Genomic DNA, 17,991 nt, shown 5'->3' with positions numbered 1-17,991 from the left:
TAGAAACCACAGGGAGGGGGAAATCATTCACCCCCTTGTGTTATTTTATTTATTTTATATAGTGATTATCAGCCTTTCCCAACTCAAGACCACCTCTAACCCAGACACGCAATCCAAGACCCATTTCTTAACCTTTTACTATATTTTCTTTTATGTGGTTTGTAACAATTAAGTAAAACTGAATGTCGCGAAATGATGCACGCCTAAAACGTGTGTCACCAACATGAAAAAGTTTGGAAAGCTCTGCATCAAACATTAAAAACCTCCTGAAACAGTTTATAGTCCTACAGACAATGATCCTTTTCTTTTCTTTTCTTTTCTTTTCTTTTCTTTTCTTTTCTTTTCTTTTCTTTTCTTTTCTCTTCTTTTCTCTTCTCTTCTCTTCTCTTCTCTTCTCTTCTCTTCTCAAGGTTGGCAAAAAGTTTGTAGGTATGTTCAGGGTGGCAGGAGAGGATATATTGTTTATTAATATCTTTCCTATCTTGCGTTACCAAATTTCTTTATGTAGCAGAGTTACATTTCCCTTTCTAACTGCACAGCAGATAGCTGGTTGCAGGCTCGTGTGAGCTTCTCACTATTACACAATTCAGTCTCAGATTGAATTGTAAATCCCTGGTAAGTTCCCTTGAATCCCTCTTAGAAGAATAAAGACATAACAATCTTATTTAAAGCAATAAAAGAAGTTTACTCACATCAGTTCACAGTTGGATTCCTGAAGGCAGACTTAGTTACAAATATGTACATGTGGATCTACCCCATATGGGGGAATAATCCCAGTGCTTCAGCTAGTTGAGAGCTAACAGAGCAGTCCTAGCTAAAAGCTGGTCAAACGAAGAAGGAAGTAAAAGAGAGTGCTGCATGACTCGTCCTTTTGTTACCTGGATAGGTAAGGTCATGCCCACCTCTAGTCACATGCAAGGAAGGAAGCTCCAGCCAGGAGGAACAGGAAGTTTTGACTGGCTGGACCAACACCTCCTTGCATGTCCACTCTAGGAAAAGAAGGAATGTGGTATTTGACTGCTCCCAGTGGATTACATCCCACAAAGTTGCACAGCCCAATCTCTCTGGTGCTTTGCAAAGAGAAACACTGAATCTTTATTTCTCACATTTTTGCAGAAGGCAGTGTCCAGAATGTGAACTTGGGTGACACTTACAGCTACTACAGAATCCAAGGTCTGCAGCCAGGCAATGAATACATCGTCACGGTGAATCCGGTCTTTGGCGCCATTGAGGGACCGATAGTCACTGCGAAGGCAACAACCTGTAAGTCTCACCGCTGTGGAGGAGAATTCATGTAATCCTGCAAGAAATGCTGGCCACCATAGCAATGGCACTAGCAACTTCGAGATCAGATTACTGCAATGCACTCAATGTGGGGCTTCCCTTGAGATGCACTTAGTGCAGAATGCTGCAGCATAATTGCTGATGGGAGCAGCCAGGAACTCCTTTGACTCCGGGTCCCACCCCGCATGTCAGCTCTGATGGGTGGGTGGGACAACTCACTAATTATTGTTGTTACTGTTATTGCTATTGCTATTGTTAGTATTTAATTTATATCCCTCCCATCTTGCCATGTTTCCCCAGCCACTCTGGGTGGCTTAAAGGTAAAGGTAAAGGGACCCCTGAGCATTAGGTCCAGTCGTGGCCGACTCTGGGGTTGCGGTGCTCATCTCGCTCTATTGGCCATGGGAGCCGGCGTACAGCTTCCGGGTCATGTGGCCAGCATGACTAAGCCGCTTCTGGCGAAACCAGAGCAGTGCACGGAAACGCCATTTACCTTCCTGCTGGAGTGGTACCTATTTATCTACTTGCACTTGATGTGCTTTCGAACTGCTAGGTTGGCAGGAGCAGGGACCGAGCAAGGGGAGCTCACCCCGTCACAGCGATTCGAACCGCCGACCTTCTGATCGGCAAGTCCTAGGCTCTGTGGTTTAACCCACAGCGCCACCTGCGTCCCACTGGGTGGCTTATAACATACATAAACACACAACAAAGCACCAAACATATCTATATCTATCTCTACATATCTATATATCTATATTATCTATCGATCTATCATGTATATCCTATACGAGCAACAAACAAGCCAATAAATCAACAGAAACCAATAACAATAATAACAATAATAAACAGTTTGCAGTTATACCCAATTTAAAATAACTGCCAACCCCAACTAAACATTTATCCATCATCAACCCCACAAAAACAAACCAGAGGAAGCGAAATTAGAACTGTTTAAACATTTAAAAACATTTCAGCCAGTTGTCCCAACCCAAGAGTTGTTCCAGCAAAGTCCCGCCGACAAAATGACATCCTTTTGACAGCACATGAGTGAAAGGTGGCTTCTTCTGCCCAGCTGTAAGAATCCCTTCCATACAATTGTTGTATGGAACCATACAATGGTTGTTTGGCACCTGGGAGTTCAAGGGCCACTGCCAGCCCTATGCTTGGCGCTTGCCAATGACTGGCACCCTCTGCTTGGCAGTTTCTCCCCAACAACCAATGGAGAGAGGAAGAAGAAGCCTGCATTATGCAAGCATTGCCTGCATGAGGGATAAGCCCATAGCTGTCAACTTACAGATTTGAAAATAAGGGACTAGCCGCCTTGAAAATAAGGGATCAGCAGCCAAAATAAGGGATTTTAGTCAACCAGCAGCCAAACGAAGCCTCAAGCGGTGGTTCCCACAGCGCAGCAACCCGGCAAAGGGGATGCAGCAAGGGAAACCACCGTCACCTCTCCGCTGGGAAGTGCTGAGCAAAGGCGAGTCCCCAGGCAACGCGGCCGATTTGATGGGCACAAGGCATTCAAGCTCCACCCCCCAGTCGTTCTTAGACTCCTTATTGGGTGAGCAATGCAGCCAAGCAACACAGTTGGAGCCTCCCTCCTCCCTGGCCGGCAGGGAGGGAGGGAGAGGAGCTGCTTCCTTTGAAACCCGGGAAATTTAAGGGACATCATCGATAAGGGACAGCAGCAGGACACAGCGCTGGGATAAGGGACTTGCCCGCCAAATAAGGGACGGTTGACAGCTATGGACAAGCCTCTCTTGCAAGCAATGCCTGCAAGAAAAAATGAGGCTGGTTGCTTTGGCTGTGCAGGCCTGTTACCAGGGGAGAGGAGAAGGAGGTGGCCCCACTGGGTGTTTTCCTAGTGCCCATATTCCTTTGTGAGCATTCATTTGCAAAATAATAGACCCAGTTTTGGAGAAGCAGCGGGACGTTCCTGCATCCCTCCCCCCAGAATGAGCATCCCCTCGACCCAACATGTTGGAACTGCATCCTGATCTTTCCACTTTCTCTTGCCTCTTCACTGTTCATCGCAGTGTCATCCAGCGCCGTGCAGATTTTGAAAGCAACCGAGGTCACCATCAGTTCTGTGCTGGTTTCCTGGAACGCGGTGCCCGGGGCGACTGGGTACCGGGTGACATGGGGCCCAACGCCAGGTAAGAGAACCGTCACAGCAAAGTGCTCTGATCTGTGGGTCACTGTATGTGGGGCTGCCCTTGGTGCTGGTCTGGAGGATATGGCTGGTGAAGAATGCAGTGGTTAGACTCAGGGCCGGATTTTGGTTTGATGAGGGCCTAAGCTGCTGAAGTTAATGGGGCCCTTGATATGTCTAGCTGTCCTTTGTCAACAACAAATTGTCGCTGTTTTGTGTGTGGAATATACAGTGGTATACCTCGGGTTAAGAACTTCATTCGTTCCAGAGGTCTTAACCTGAAACTGTTCTTAACCTGAAGCACCACTTTAGCTAATGGGGCCTCCTGCTGCCACTGCGCCACCGCTGCACGATTTCTGTTCTCATCCTGAAGCAAAGTTCTTAACCCGAGGTAAAATTTCTGGGTTAGCGGAGCCTGTAACCTGAAGCGTATGTAACCTGAAGCGTCTGTAACCTGAGGTACCACTGTATGCTATATGGGAATTTATGGACCCACTAGGTATCTAAAGCCATTTGCACATAACAAAATATGTATTTTATCAAAGTATTTGTTGAACTGAAATACAGCCATACCTCGGCTTACAGACGCTTCAGGTTGCGTTTTTTCGGGTTACAGACCCGCCAAAACCTGGAAGTACTAGAACGGGTTACTTCCGGGTATTGGGGGTCGCGCGTGCGCAGAAGTGCTAAATCACGCTTTGCGCACGCGCAGAAGCACAGAATAACAACCCGCACGTGCAGAGACGCGCCGCTGCGGGTTGCGAATGTGCATCCCGCATGGATCACATTCACAACCCGAGTGTCCACTGTACAATTAAGAAGTATATTAATAGTGAAATACAGATAATAATAATAATAATAATAATAATAATAATAATAATAATAATTTATTATTTGTACCCCGCCCATCTGGCTGGGCTTCCCCTGCCACTCTGGGCGGCTTCCAACAAAGATGAAAAATACACTAAAATGTCACATATTAAAAACTTCCCTGAACAGGGCTGCCTTCAGATGTCTTCTGAATGTCAGGTAGTTGTTTATCGCTTTGAAATCTGATGGGAAGGGAATTCCACAGGGTGGGCGCCACTACCGAGAAGGCCCTCTGCCTGGTTCCCTGTAACTTGGCCTCTCGCAGTGAGGGAACCGCCAGAAGGCCCTCGGAGCTGGACCTCAGTGTCCGGGCAGAACGATGGGGGAGGAGACGCTCCTTCAGATATACTGGACCGAGGCCATTTAGGGCTTTAAAGGTCAGCACCAACACTTTGAATTGTGCTCGGAAACGTACTGGAAACTAAGAAGTATATTAGTAGTGAAATAATTACTAAGCTCTAACTTAAAATGATTTTTTATTCATAACGAACTTAATAATGCAAACACATTGGCATTTGGCAATAACAAAAGTTTCTTCAGCAACACAATTTACAAAGACTCATAATCTAGTCTCTAGAAACTTGCTATAACATGAAATAATAATAGGTGTAAATATATGATGCATACTACTAATAATTATAAACAGCAGAATATAGGCACCCTGTATATAGAAATGAGCAAACCAGTGATATTTTAGGGAGCAGGCGAGCAGGCGGGGCCCATGACTTGCATCATAGGAGCCCACACAACGCAAAACAATGTTGCTGTATGTAGGTTTTATTTTATTTGTTTTTTATCTTATATTTTGGAAATGTACATCCTTTATATTTTTGGGGGGCCCCAAGAGAGTGGGGCCCTAAGCTAGAGCTTGTTGAGCTTATACATAAATCTGGGACTGGTTAGGCTGCTGATAGGGGCCGGTGGCTGACAGCATGTGGTAAAGGTAAAGGTAAAGGTAAAGGTAAAGGTAAAGGTAAAGGTAAAGGTAAAGGTAAAGGGACCCCTGACCATTAGGTCCACTCTGGGGTTGCAGTGCTCATCTCACTCTATAGGCCCAGGGTGCCGGCGTACAGCTTCCGGGTCATGTGGCCAGCATGACCAAGCCACTTCTGGTGAACCAGAGCAGCGCACAGAAACGCCGTTTACCTTCCCACCACAGTGGTACCTATTTATCTACTTTGACGTGCTTTCGAACTGCTAGGTTGGCAGGAGCAGGGACCGAGCAACGGGAGCTCACCCCGTGGTGGGGATTCGAACTGCCGACCTTCTGATCGGCAAGTCCTAGGCTCTGTGGTTTAACCCACAGCGCCACCCGTGTCCCACGAGAGCATGTGGAACCTCTGCTAAAACACTGGCAGGGGACAGGCTGATGGCTTTTGTTTTGACATACAAAGCCCTGCACAATTTGGGTCCAGGATAAGCTTAAGGACCTCCTGAGCCATTATATCCCAGCCTGATCACTGATATCATCTGGAAGAGGACTGTTATTTTGTAGAATGATAGAATTGGAGGATTGGAGGGGACCCCGAGGGTCATCTAGTCCAACCCCCTGAAATGAAGGAATCTTTTGCCCACGGTGGAGCTCAAACCCACAGCCGTGAGATTAAGAGTCTCAAGCTGTACCGGCTGAGCTATTCAGCTATTCCAGGTGGCCTGAACTAAAATAATTTATTTTAATCCTTCCCACGCTGTGGCACCCTCGCTTTTGACTTGCAGGCATCTCGTGACGACTTTTTTAAATGCTGACAGGCCTTACAGAGCTGTTTTAATTTCCTTTATTTTTATTAGTCAGCCACCTACATGATTATCTGTATTTTAAATTTTTTTTAATGGTGTTTTATGTTTCAACACTGCACATCGCCCTGAGGGCTGGTGGCATGGAAATAACTTTTATAAATAAACGAAAACTACGTAAAACACACACACTGAGGATTCTGCTCTCTGTCTTTTACCTGTTTCTGTGCGTTCCAAGAGTTCTTCGGAAGAGACCGACCCCGGCAGCTTGCTCTGAACAGTTCCAATACAGCTTACCGCCTGCAAAATTTGGCTGACAACACGGAATATGTGATTTCGCTGTATGTCCTTTTTGGTTCGGTAGAGGGTCCGGGGATCACCATTACTGCAAGGACCTGTGAGTATATTTGCATCGCAGACAAAAAAAGAACTGGACCTCCTTTCTACCATGCATAATAATAATAATATTTATACCCCGCCCATCTGGCTGGGTTTCCCCAGCAACTCTGGTGGCTTCCAACATAATATTAAAATACAATAGTCCGTCAAACATTAAAAGCTTTCCTAAACAGGGCTGCCTTCAGATGTCTTCTAAAAGTCTGGTAGTTGTTCTTCTCCAGCCCTCAGAGCTGGACCTCAGCGTCCGGGCAGAACGATGGGGGTGGAGACGCTCCTTCAGGTATACAGGACCGAGGCCATTTAGGGCTTTCAAGGTCAGGACCAACACTTTAAATTGTGCTCGGAAACGTACTGGGAGCCAATGTAAGTCTTTCAAGACCGGTGTTATATCGACTCGGCAGCCGTTTTCAGTCACCAGTCTAGCTGCCGCATTCTGGATTAGTTGTAGTTTCCGGGTCGCCTTCAAATGTAGCATATAGAGCACATTGCAGTAGTCCAAGCAAGAGATAACTAGAGCATGCACCACTCTGGCGAGGCAGTCCGCAGGCAGATAGGGTCTCATCCTGCGTACCAGATGGAGCTGGTAGACAGCTGCCCTGCACACAGAATTGACCTGCACCTCCATGGACAGCTGTGAGTCCAAAATGACTTCCAGGCTGCGCACCTGGTCCTTCAGGGGCACAGTTACCCCATTCAGGACCAGGGAGTCCTCCACACCTGCCCGCCCCCTGTCCCCCCAAAACAGTACTTCTGCATACAATATCATTCCAAACCGACTTCTTGAGAGCTTGAGATTTTGCTGCCCCTGTCCCCCCCCCCTTCCATTCAGGTTGTGAATTCCTCTTAAGAAACCTTCCTCCACTAGCCAATGCTTAATACACAAGGGAGGGTTTCATTTTGCATTGTAACATGGCTTGGGAATTCCAAAGATATTTTGGTTCAACTAATATGATTTTGTTTTGCTTGGAATATAAGATGTGTGTAAAATTGCAATCATTTAAAACGATTGCCAGATACTTGCAGTTCTATTATTACTATTATAATGATGATGATGATGATGATTAAGCATTGCCTGGCATTTGCAGAAGGTAAACTTTGTCCAGACACAAAAAATAATAGCAGGTTTGAATTCCTCACACCCAAAAGCATACTTTTAAGGACTCTTGCTGAAGAAGTTTGCAAAATTTGAGTTTCGCCCCCTAAAATGACAGACCCTATCAGGGTCGGATTTAGATTTGATGAGGCCCTAAGCTACTGAAGGTAATGGGGTCCTTTATATATTCAGCTGTCCTTTGTCAACAACAAATGGTCACTGTTTTTCGTGTTGAATATGGTAATTTATGGACCTAACAGGTATCTCAAGCCATTTGCACATATTGCCATGCAATCAGTCCATGCAGAATGTAGGCACCCTATATATAGATATGAGCAAACCAGTGATATTTTAGGGAGTAGGCTAGCAGGCGGGGGCCATTACTTATATCATAGGAGCCTAAAGATAAAAGTAAAGGGACCCCTGACCATTAGGTCCAGTCATGGCCGACTCTGGGGTTGCTGCGCTCATCTCGCTTTACTGGCTGAGGGAGCCGGTGTTCAGCTTCCGGGTCATGTGGCCAGCATGACTAAGCCACTTCTGGCGAACCAGAGCAGCGCACGGAAACGCCGTTTACCTTCCCGCTGGAGCGGTACCTATTTATCTACTTGCACTTTGCCGTGCTTTCGAACTGCTAGGCTGGCAGGAGCAGGGACCGGGCAATGGGAGCTCACCCCGTCGCGGGGATTTGAACCGTCGACCTTCTGATCAGCAAGCCCTAGGCTCTGTGGTTTAACCCACAGTGCCACTTACCGTATTTTTCGCTCTATAAGACGCACCAGACCACAAGACGCACCTAGTTTTTGGAAGAGGAAAACAAGAAAAAAAATATTCTGAATCTCAGAAGCCAGAACAGCAAGAGGGATCGCTGCACAGTGAAATCAGCAATCCCTCTTGCTGTTCTGGCTTCTGGGATAGCTGCGCAGCCTGCATTCGCTCCATAAGACGCACACACATTTCCCCTTACTTTTTAGGAGGGAAAAAGTGAATCTTATAGAGCAAAAAATACAGTATATCATTGGAACCTACACAACACAAAACACTGTTGCTGTGTGTAGGTTTTATTTTATTTGTTTTTTATCTTATAGTTTGGAAATGTACATCCAGGTTTTTTCCCCTTTATATTTTTTTGGGGCCCCAAAGAGATTGGGACCCTAAGCTGTAGCTTGTTTAGCTTTTACGTAAATCCGGCACTGGACCTTATTACCATGCCCCTTTTCTTGGCAGCTCCTCTGGGTTATGTGACTCATTTCAAGGCAACCTCTTCCATGAGCACCTCCATCTCTCTGTCCTGGAGTGCTGTCCCTGCAGCCAATAAATATAAGATTGTCTGGAAACCATCTGGAACCGAGCTAGGTATGTTGACGTCTGTCCCTGGCATTTGTCCACCTAAGATACCCTCTGTAACAAGAAGCCTAATGGTGTTCATGCGAAGTGTGACCATATGAGATAACCTTTTTCCGTCTGAGGGCCACATTCCTTTCTCGGTGACCTGCCAGGGGCCACATGACAGCAGGGGGTGGGGCCAAAGGCTAAAGTGGACAGGGCAACAAATGTAAAATTTATCTTTGCTCAGTAGCCTAGTTTCTGTACCACCACCCTGTTAGGTTTCTGTTTGTGCCACTGGGCAGTGCTTGGAGTCACAAGACTCTGTTTACATTCCAGAGATTCCAGACTGTTGGAAGTCTCATGGGAGACGGATGTTGATATTACTGGTTTCCTGTTTCTTTGTACCAGTTGCCTCTCTGCTTTCGCAGAGAGAGGATGTATATTTCTTTTCTGTCTGCGTAGTTAGAAATAAAACTCTTAGCAATATAGCTCATATTTCTCGACCTTCGCTGCTGCTTGTATACTCTGCATAATTAGGGAACGTGCCTGGAGCCTCATCAAAGGTTCAGGTTGTTAATCACCGTCAGAGGACTCGACCGGAGGAGTAGCTCGGCCGAACGCAAGTTCTGACACACCCACCCCTCTAGGTCCTCCATGCAAACAAGCAAGAGACTTTATCAGAGTTTAAGCACACATTCTGAAAGACTAGTACAGTCGTCCCTGGGATCCCAAATGCCTTGCAAGTCGAATGTTTTGGCACCCAAATGCCACAAACCTGGAAGTGAGTGTTCTGGTTTGCGAACGTTCATTGGAACCTGAATGTCCGACGCAGCATCCGATTGGCTGCAGGAGCTTCCTGCAGCAATCGGAAGCCGTGCCTTGGTTTCCGAATGTTTTGGAAGTTGAGCAGACTTCCGGAATGGATTCCATTCGACTTCCGATGTACAACTGTGTTGATGAATTGGAAGTAGAAATCTACAATCCCCTTTAATCGATTGATGACATGTTAACCCTTGCAACATACGAACTTATAGACATAGACTTTGTTTGGACAAATATACTGACATTTGGAATTAGTTTCTACAGAAGATATGTTGTATTAATAATCATATAAAATATTATTATTCCTATGTATAGAAATGTAACATAATAGTAACTATATCATATTATATTTTTCTTATTTTATTTGTTGCTCTTTTCTTCTCCCTTCCTCGCTCTATTTTCTACTACTGAAATTATTTTAATAAGAATAAAAGCACGCATTCCACATGATCTGAAGCCCAAACTACATGCTTGCTTGTTTCCAAAACTCCGTGCATCCCTAAGCAGGCCACATCTTGAGCAAAATAATTTGTTATGTCTTTTTCCAGCTCAAATGTGCCCTCCGCACTCTGCTTTTATCACCCATGGCGGGACACACAGGAAAAGCTTCACGGACCCCACCTCTTTTCTGCTAATCAGAAGTGTGCCAGGCCTGATAAATCAAGTCTGCCGTGTTTTATGGTGATTGGCATGCCATAAAACTTCGGCATCTTTCACCTGCCAAGCTTAAGGGAAGATGATTTTGAGCTGAGAAGAGGCTGGAGAGGGAAAGGTTAAGGAAAATCCCTCTATATGCTTTTCCTCAACTGTGATCCACAGTTTGCCAGGGTTTTTTAGGGATTTAAAAACCCACCACAACCAAATAATAATAATAATAATAATAATAATAATAATAATAATAATTTATTATTTATACCCTGCCCATCTGGCTGGGGTTCCCCAGCCACTCTGGGCGGCTTCCAACAAAATATCAAAATACCATAATACATCAAACATTAAAAGTTTCCCTAAACAGGGCTGCCTTCAGATGTGTTCTAAAAGTCTGGTAGTTGTTTTTCTCTTTGACATCTGGTGGGAGGGCGTTCCACAGGGCGGGTGCCACTACCGAGAAGGCCCTCTGCCTGGTTCCCTGTAACTTGGCTTCTCACAGCGAGGGAACCGCCAGAAGGCCCTCAGAGTTGGACCTCAGTGTCCGGGTAGAATGATGGGGGTGGAGATGCTCCTTCAGATATACTGGACCGAGGCCGTTTAGGGCTTTAGAGGTCAGCACCAACACTTTGAATTGTGCTCGGAAACGTACTGGGAGCCAATGTAGGTCTTTCAAGACCAGTGTTATGTGGTCTTGGCGGCCGCTCCCAGTTACCATTCTAGCTGCCGCATTCTGGATTAGTTGTAGTTTCCAGGTCACCTTCAAAGGTAACCTCACATAAAGAGCATTGCAGTAGTCCAAGTGGGAGATAACCAGAGCATGCACCACTCTGGCGAGTCAGTCTGTGGGCAGGGAGGGTCTCACATGTAGTTAGAGCCTCAGATTGTAAGTTCTGGGAAAGGGCCATGGATACTGATGAATAATAGCAGCAACCTCTTTTGCAAGGAGGAAAGCAAACTTGGCCGTTGGTATTTCTGTTTCAGAGAAAGACACTGCTCAGAGCCATCTCCTAGACAGCGGAGTTCTCGCTTACCGTTTGGAAAATTTGCTGCCTGATACCCAGTACACCATTGGGATTTGTGCTGTGTTTGGAGCCTCCGATGGAAGAGTCGTGACCCTTACTCAAGGCACCGGTAACTGCAGGGTTCGCAAGGGAACATTGCTGAGCTGGGGCAGTGAATTATTTTGCCATGGCTAAGGTAGTAAACCGGGACGCAGGTGGCGCTGTGGGTTAAAGCCTCAGCGCCTAGGGCTTGCCGATCGAAAGGTCGGCGGTTCGAATCCCTGCGGCAGGGTGCGCTCCCGCTGCTCGGTCCCAGCGCCTGCCAACCTAGCAGTTCGAAAGCACCTCCGGGTGCAAGTAGATAAATAGGGACCGCTTACCAGCGGGAAGGTAAACGGCGTTTCCGTGTGCGGCTCTGGCTCGCCAGAGCAGCGATGTCACGCTGGCCACGTGACCCGGAAGTGTCTCCGGACAGCGCTGGCCCCTGGCCTCTTAAGTGAGATGGGCGCACAACCCCAGAGTCTGTCAAGACTGGCCCGTACGGGCAGGGGTACCTTTACCTTTACCTTAAGGTAGTAAACATTAAGTCATGGGCTAGTCTTGCATTCTTGGCTAGCTGCCACACAGCAAATTGTGCAAGAGCCGAGCTTACTATAAATCGCCTTGTGTCTCTCTATAGCAGGGTTTCATAAACGTGGGTCTCTAGCTGTTTTGGGACTACAATTTCCATCATCCCTGACCACAGGTTCTGCTAGCTAGGGGTGATGATTATGCATTCTTTATCAATCTTCTGAGAAAAATACAAAATCTTATGCAAAGCCACAGAGACTTGCAAACTACCCAACCTAAGATGAACTTTTAATGTCTGATTTCAATGGATTTTTCAAGTGTTTAACTCAGTCTTTTGTTTTCTTTATCTTTTTAGGTAAGTTCATGAAGATACCAACAAAGGGTAAGTTCGGTGTTGTTCACAATACCGAGAGATGCTAGTGAAGTTGTAGATGGATGTTTGTGAAGTTGTAGACTGCAAATCAGTCTCTTAAGCATAAGCCAAGAAATAGTAAAGGTAAGGGTAAAGGGACCCCTGACCATTAGGTCCAGTCGTGACCGACTCTGGGGTTGCGGCGCTCATCTCGCTTTATTGGCCGAAGGAAATGGCATACAGCTTCCGGGTCATGTGGCCAGCATGATTAAGCCGCTTCTGGCGAACCAGAGCAGCGCACGGAAACGCCGTTTACCTTCCCGCCGGAGCGGTACCTATTTATCTACTTCACTTTGACGTGCTTTCAAACTGCTAGGTTGGCAGGAGCTGGGACAGAGCAACAGGAGCTCACCCTGTTGTGGGGATTTGAACCGCCGACCTTCTGATCGGCAAGTCCTAGGCTCGGTGGTTTAACCCACAGCGCCACCCGCGTCCCCAAGAAATAGTACACTCTCTATGAAATTGAATATCAATATACGTATCAAGGCTTTGAGATTAGACCACTGAAGAAGCCCAGAAAATGGGAGTGTGCTACCTGCAGCCCCAGTAAAAGCGCACCATCAGGGGCGAACAGCGGCCTCTTGATTACTTGGACCGCCAGAGCGAAACAGGTGCAAAATGCCAGCACCCTGTCTACAACTTCATTAACATCCATCTACAACTTCACTAGCACCCCTCAGTATTGTGAACAACACCAAACTTACCCTTTGTTGGTACCTTCATGAACTTACCTAAAAAGACAAAGGAAACAAAAGACTGCGTTGAGCACTTGAAAAATCCATTGAAAACAGACATTAAAAGTTCATCTTAGGTTGTGTTCTGGTCCTGAGAGTTAACTGTGTGGCAAGGTCCGAGTCCAGTCCAAGGTTGAGGGTGCGGTATGGAGGCTGTCCGTCAAGGCTGAAGCGGGGTCCAAGGCGGGGAGTCGGGAGAGGTCAGGAACTCTGGCAGAAGAGCAGGACAGGGTACAGGCAGGAATAGGCTACCAACAACGTTGCTCCAGCAACCTGGGACTGGGGCTGATTGGCTTTTATCTGCCCCGAGGCATAGGACAGCCCCGATCTTCTGGAGACTCTCCTCTCCTGGCCTGGAGGCGAGCACTCCTCCTGCGGGAACTTAGTTCCCTCCGCCTCTCTGCCCTGAGCCTCTGTAGCTCAGGAGAGGCTGGAGGGTTACTGGACCCAGAGGCAACCTCCTCTTCCCCTGACGGGGCTGAGAATGGAGCACCTGCTGGCAATGGGTCCTCCATCACCTCAGGAGCCAGAGCAGACTCAGCTGATGCCTGCACCTGAGGATCCAGCACAGGTGAGGACCCTTCAGGCTCAGGCCCCAGCCCCGGCTCAGCTGGTTCTGGAGGCGAGGACTCCTGTACAGGCTGGGATTCCTCAGGTTCAACCTCCGAGTCTGAATCCCAGGCCATCACAGGCTGGGTAGTTCGCATGTCTCTGTGGCTTTGCATTTTTCTCAGAAGATTGATAAAGAATGTATAATCATTTTGGTAATTATTGTGTGTATATTAGTCGCTGATGTGTTGCATGAGTCGTATTACTTCTATCAGTGGCGCAGGTGGCATTTTTCTAGCTAGGGTTGATGGGCAAGTCACTGCCTCCCAGCCTTTCAACCCTTCGGCTGGAGATGACGGAGACTGAACATAAGGCCATATGAAGAGGCTGGCTGGATGAGGCCAATGGCCCATCTAGTCCAGCACCCTGTTCTCACAGTGGCCAAACAGATGGACGTGGGAAACCCACAAGCAAGAACTGGACGTGGGGCCTTCTGGTTGCAAAGCAGGTGTGACTGAACTATGGGTGGACCTGAACTAAAGGGCATAGAGTCATAGAAATTGTAGAGTTGGAAGGGACCCCAAGGGTCATCTACTCCAACCCTCTGCAATGCAGGAATATCAGCTAAAACATCCCTGACAGATGGCCTTCAAACCTCTGCTTAGAAACCTCCAAGGAAGGAGAGTTCACAATCTTACAAGGGAGACCGTTCCACTGTTGAGCAGCTCTTGCTGTCAGAACGTTTTTCCGTGCTTCTAGTTGGAATGTCCTTTCTTGCAAAACTTGAAGCCGTGGGTTCGAGTCCTTCCTTCCAGAGCAGGAGAAAAACAAGCTTGTTCCTTGAGATATTTGAAGATGGCATGAAGGAGGCTCGTTTGTATGTTTGACAGGTTTTTCCCCAAGGACATTGTTCTCTGAACCTCAAGGCAGTGAACTGTCAGGAGTTCAGCCTACACTCGAGTAGGACCCTGGCAGAGACACATGCCCAACTGGCATGTTCTCTTCCTCCTGGTCGATCATTTGGGAGCTTCAAAAGCTTTCTTCTGGCCAAACATCACAGCGACCGATGCCAACCAACACTGGCACACTTAGGGGTCTGCAGAGTTTGCGCAACTTGCGTAACAGACCTCAGCAACTCAGCATTTTGGCTAATCTTTATTTACATATAAACACACATGGAGCACTGCAACATGGCTCCCTCTCTGGGAGCCAGCGTGGTTAGTGGTTAAGAGCGGTGGACTCGTAATCTGGTGAACCAGATTCGATTCCCCGCTCCTCCACATGCAGCTGCTGGGTGACCTTGGGCCAGTCACACTTCTCTGAAGTCTCTCAGCCTCACTCACCTCACAGAGTGTTTGTTGTGGGGGAGGAAGGGAAAGGAGAATGTTAGCCGCTTTGAGACTCCTTCGGGTAGTGATAAAGCGGGATATCAAATCCAAACTCCTCCTCCTCCTCCTCCTCCTCCTCCTCCTCCTCCTCCTCCTCCTCCTCTTCTTCTTCTTCTTCTTCTTCTTCTTCTCTAGCATCAGACAGCAAAGAGAAAAAGAACAAAGGACAATAGTCCCACTTCACGGAACGCAGTAACACAAACATCCTGTCTCCGTCACTTCCCACTCTGTGGACTCAAAACATACACTGTCATGTGATAAACAAAATCTCATGACTGCAATCACGGAGCAGGGATTCTAACACGAACACCCATCTCTCTGGGATTTGTGGAGTTTCAGTTCCTCTTCATGGGATCAGGACCAGAGGGGAAAGCAAGCGGAAAGAGCCCCCTCTCACTTTTTACTCAGTGGAGCATTCCAAAATATGATCCCTTCCTTGCACCCAGAAGTGGTTCGTTCCAGAATGCTACTGCTTACATTTCCTTTTCGCATTGTTTGTCTGCAGCAGGGTCTCGTGGGAACCTCTCCGTTCCCCTTCCAATGGTTCCATCTGCAAAACCTATTACAACTAGATTCCTGCCATTGAGTTCAAGACAATCCACTCCTCCAGCAGCCACTTCTCTCAGGCCAAGAACAACCTTTGCACATGTAGCCAGGATCCCTAAGGCAACAGCTCCGCCAGCTACCACCCCTGGCCCAGGTGAGCTTGAAACTCTCAACTGCTTCTTAATTTATGTTTACAATGAATGTAGGGCCCATCTTCAAGTCCACCCTAGGCTTATGAAGATAATAAAATAAACTTGAGAATCGGTCAGAACTCACAGCAGTGAGACCTTGAATGGTTGTAAAATAAATACCTGGAAGCATTTAATGAAGGATTGTGGATTTGAGCTCTAGGAAGGCCGTTCATAATGATGGGGCCACCACAAAAAATGCCCTGCTATTTTCCTAAAGGGTGTGTCCAGGCAACCATAGTGATCCCAATGTCAAAGGGCCTGGCCATGCTTTGATCAGGTGTATAAGCTTTGGCCACTGAGAAACTCATTGTTTCTGTTCACAGTAGAAACTTACGTGCATAGCTCAGATTGGCTAGGAACCATGAGGTTACTAACCCACTTCCCCAATCGTCTACAGAGCATGGTTACTACATTTTTAAAAATGGGGCAGGGAGGAGGGGGGCTTATGGACATGGTCTGTGATTGACAGAGGCCACTGCCTTCCTTTTTCACTCCCAGTCTGCAGCAAATCCAAAGCAGACATTGCCTTTCTGGTGGATGAATCGTCAAGCATCGGCCAAAGTAACTTTGCCAAAATAAAGGACTTCCTCTTCCGCATCGTCTCTTATTTCCCCAGAATTGGGCCTGAAGGTACACAGGTAAAAGCTTCTGTGATGCAGATGTTTGCACAGGTCACTAACAACAACAATAACAACAACAACAACAACAACAATAATAAAAATAAATTAAAATTTAATTAATACCCTGCCCTCCCTGGCCAGAGCTGGGCTCAGGGCAGCTAACACCAATAAAATCACAGTAAAAACATAATAGGGGGGAAAGAGAGGGGGTGGGGAAACCAATTTAAAATACAGGTTAAAATGCAATTTAAAATGCAGCCTCAAATCAAAACCATAAGGGGAGGGAAACATAAGGGTCAGACTGAGTCCAAACCAAAGGCCAGGCAGAACAGCTCTGTCATGCAGGCCCTGCGGAAAGATGTCCAGTCCCACAAGGCCCTCATCTCACCCGTGAAGTCACACAAGCATCACTCTTTCCGCACAGAGGTCGCACCGAAAATACGGGGTGCAGAAGGACTATAAGTGGACTTTCTGGTAGTGGCAGCCCATGCAAAGCTCTGGAGTGTGGGTGTTCTGGGTGGAGGCAGGAAATGGCTCAATTTAGCTCCCTTCACCTGGGCTCAGTCACTCCACAAGCTGCAGGCTACCATAGACCCGAGAAGGCTTTTGCCTTCCCCTCTTCCGCCCCAGTTGGCATGAGGAATGGGGCTTTGGGATGAGGGACAAAACATGTTGGAAATGTAAGGGTGTAGATGGAGACTTTTACCAGGCGGTTGGAGGATGGATGGTGGCTAACGAATTGAGGTTGAATCCTGACAAGACAGAAGTACTGTTTTTGGGGGACAGGAGGCGGGCAGGTGTGGAGGACTCCCTGGTCCTGAATGGGGTAACTGTGCCCCAGAAGGACCAGCTGCATAGCCTGGGAGTCATTTTGGACTCACAGCTGTCCATGGAGGCGCAGGTGAATTCTGTATCCAGGGCAGCTGTCTACCAGCTCCATCTGGTATGCAGGATGAGACCCTCCCTGCCCGCGGACTGTCTCGCCAGAGTGGTGCATGCTCTGGTTATCTCCCGCTTGGACTGCTGCAATGCGCTCTACGTGGGGCTACCTTTGAAGGTGACCCGGAAATTACAACTAATCCAGAATGTGGCAGCTAGACTGGTGACTGGGGGTAGCCGCCGAGACCACATAACACCGGTCTTGAAAGACCTACATTGGCTCTCAGTACATTTCCGAGCACAATTCAAAGTGTTGGTGTTGACCTTTAAAGTCCTAAATGGCCTGAGCCCTGCATACCTGAAGGAGCGTCTCCACCCCCATCGTTCTGCCCGGACGTGGAGGTCCAGCTCCGACTGCCTTCTGGCGGTTCCCTCATTGCGAGAAGCAAAGCTACAGGGAACCAGGCAGAGGGCCTTCTCGGTAGTGGCGCCCGCCCTGTGGAATGCCCTCCCATCAGATGTCAAAGAGATAAACAACTACCTGACATTCAGAAAACATCTTAAGGTAGCCCTGTTCAGGGAAGTTTTTAATGTGTGACATCTTAGTGTATTTTTGGTCTTTGTGGAAGCCGCCCAGAGTGGCTGGGGAAACCCAGCCAGATGGGTGGGGTACAAATAATATATTATTATTATTATTATTATTATTATTATTATTATTAGTGGTGGACTTGTGATAAAGTAAAAACATTTTGGCAATCGATCTACAA

The 17,991-nt window shown here is 47.3% G+C and overlaps 1 protein-coding gene across 1 annotated transcript in view; it reads left to right on the top strand.

Moving 5' to 3' along the window:
* LOC307224865 (collagen alpha-1(XII) chain-like) overlaps positions 1–17,991 on the top strand; it is a gene marked incomplete at its 3' end in the record, with an annotated part of 55,935 nt that overhangs the window by 28,160 nt on the left and 9,784 nt on the right. Inside the window, exons 11-17 of the mRNA XM_079992035.1 lie at positions 1,117–1,263; positions 3,321–3,440; positions 6,279–6,437; positions 8,760–8,888; positions 11,316–11,465; positions 15,494–15,688; positions 16,224–16,363. Coding sequence (XP_079848161.1) covers positions 1,117–1,263; positions 3,321–3,440; positions 6,279–6,437; positions 8,760–8,888; positions 11,316–11,465; positions 15,494–15,688; positions 16,224–16,363 — 1,040 coding nt within the window. The remainder of the gene's footprint in view (positions 1–1,116; positions 1,264–3,320; positions 3,441–6,278; positions 6,438–8,759; positions 8,889–11,315; positions 11,466–15,493; positions 15,689–16,223; positions 16,364–17,991) is intronic.

This window comes from Podarcis cretensis (genome assembly GCF_951804945.1).
Source record: "Podarcis cretensis genome assembly, chromosome: 10".
In the NCBI taxonomy this organism is placed as follows: Eukaryota; Metazoa; Chordata; class Lepidosauria; order Squamata; family Lacertidae; genus Podarcis; species Podarcis cretensis.
Note: the sequence above shows the minus strand (reverse complement) of the source record. Positions and strands in the feature narration are given on the sequence as shown.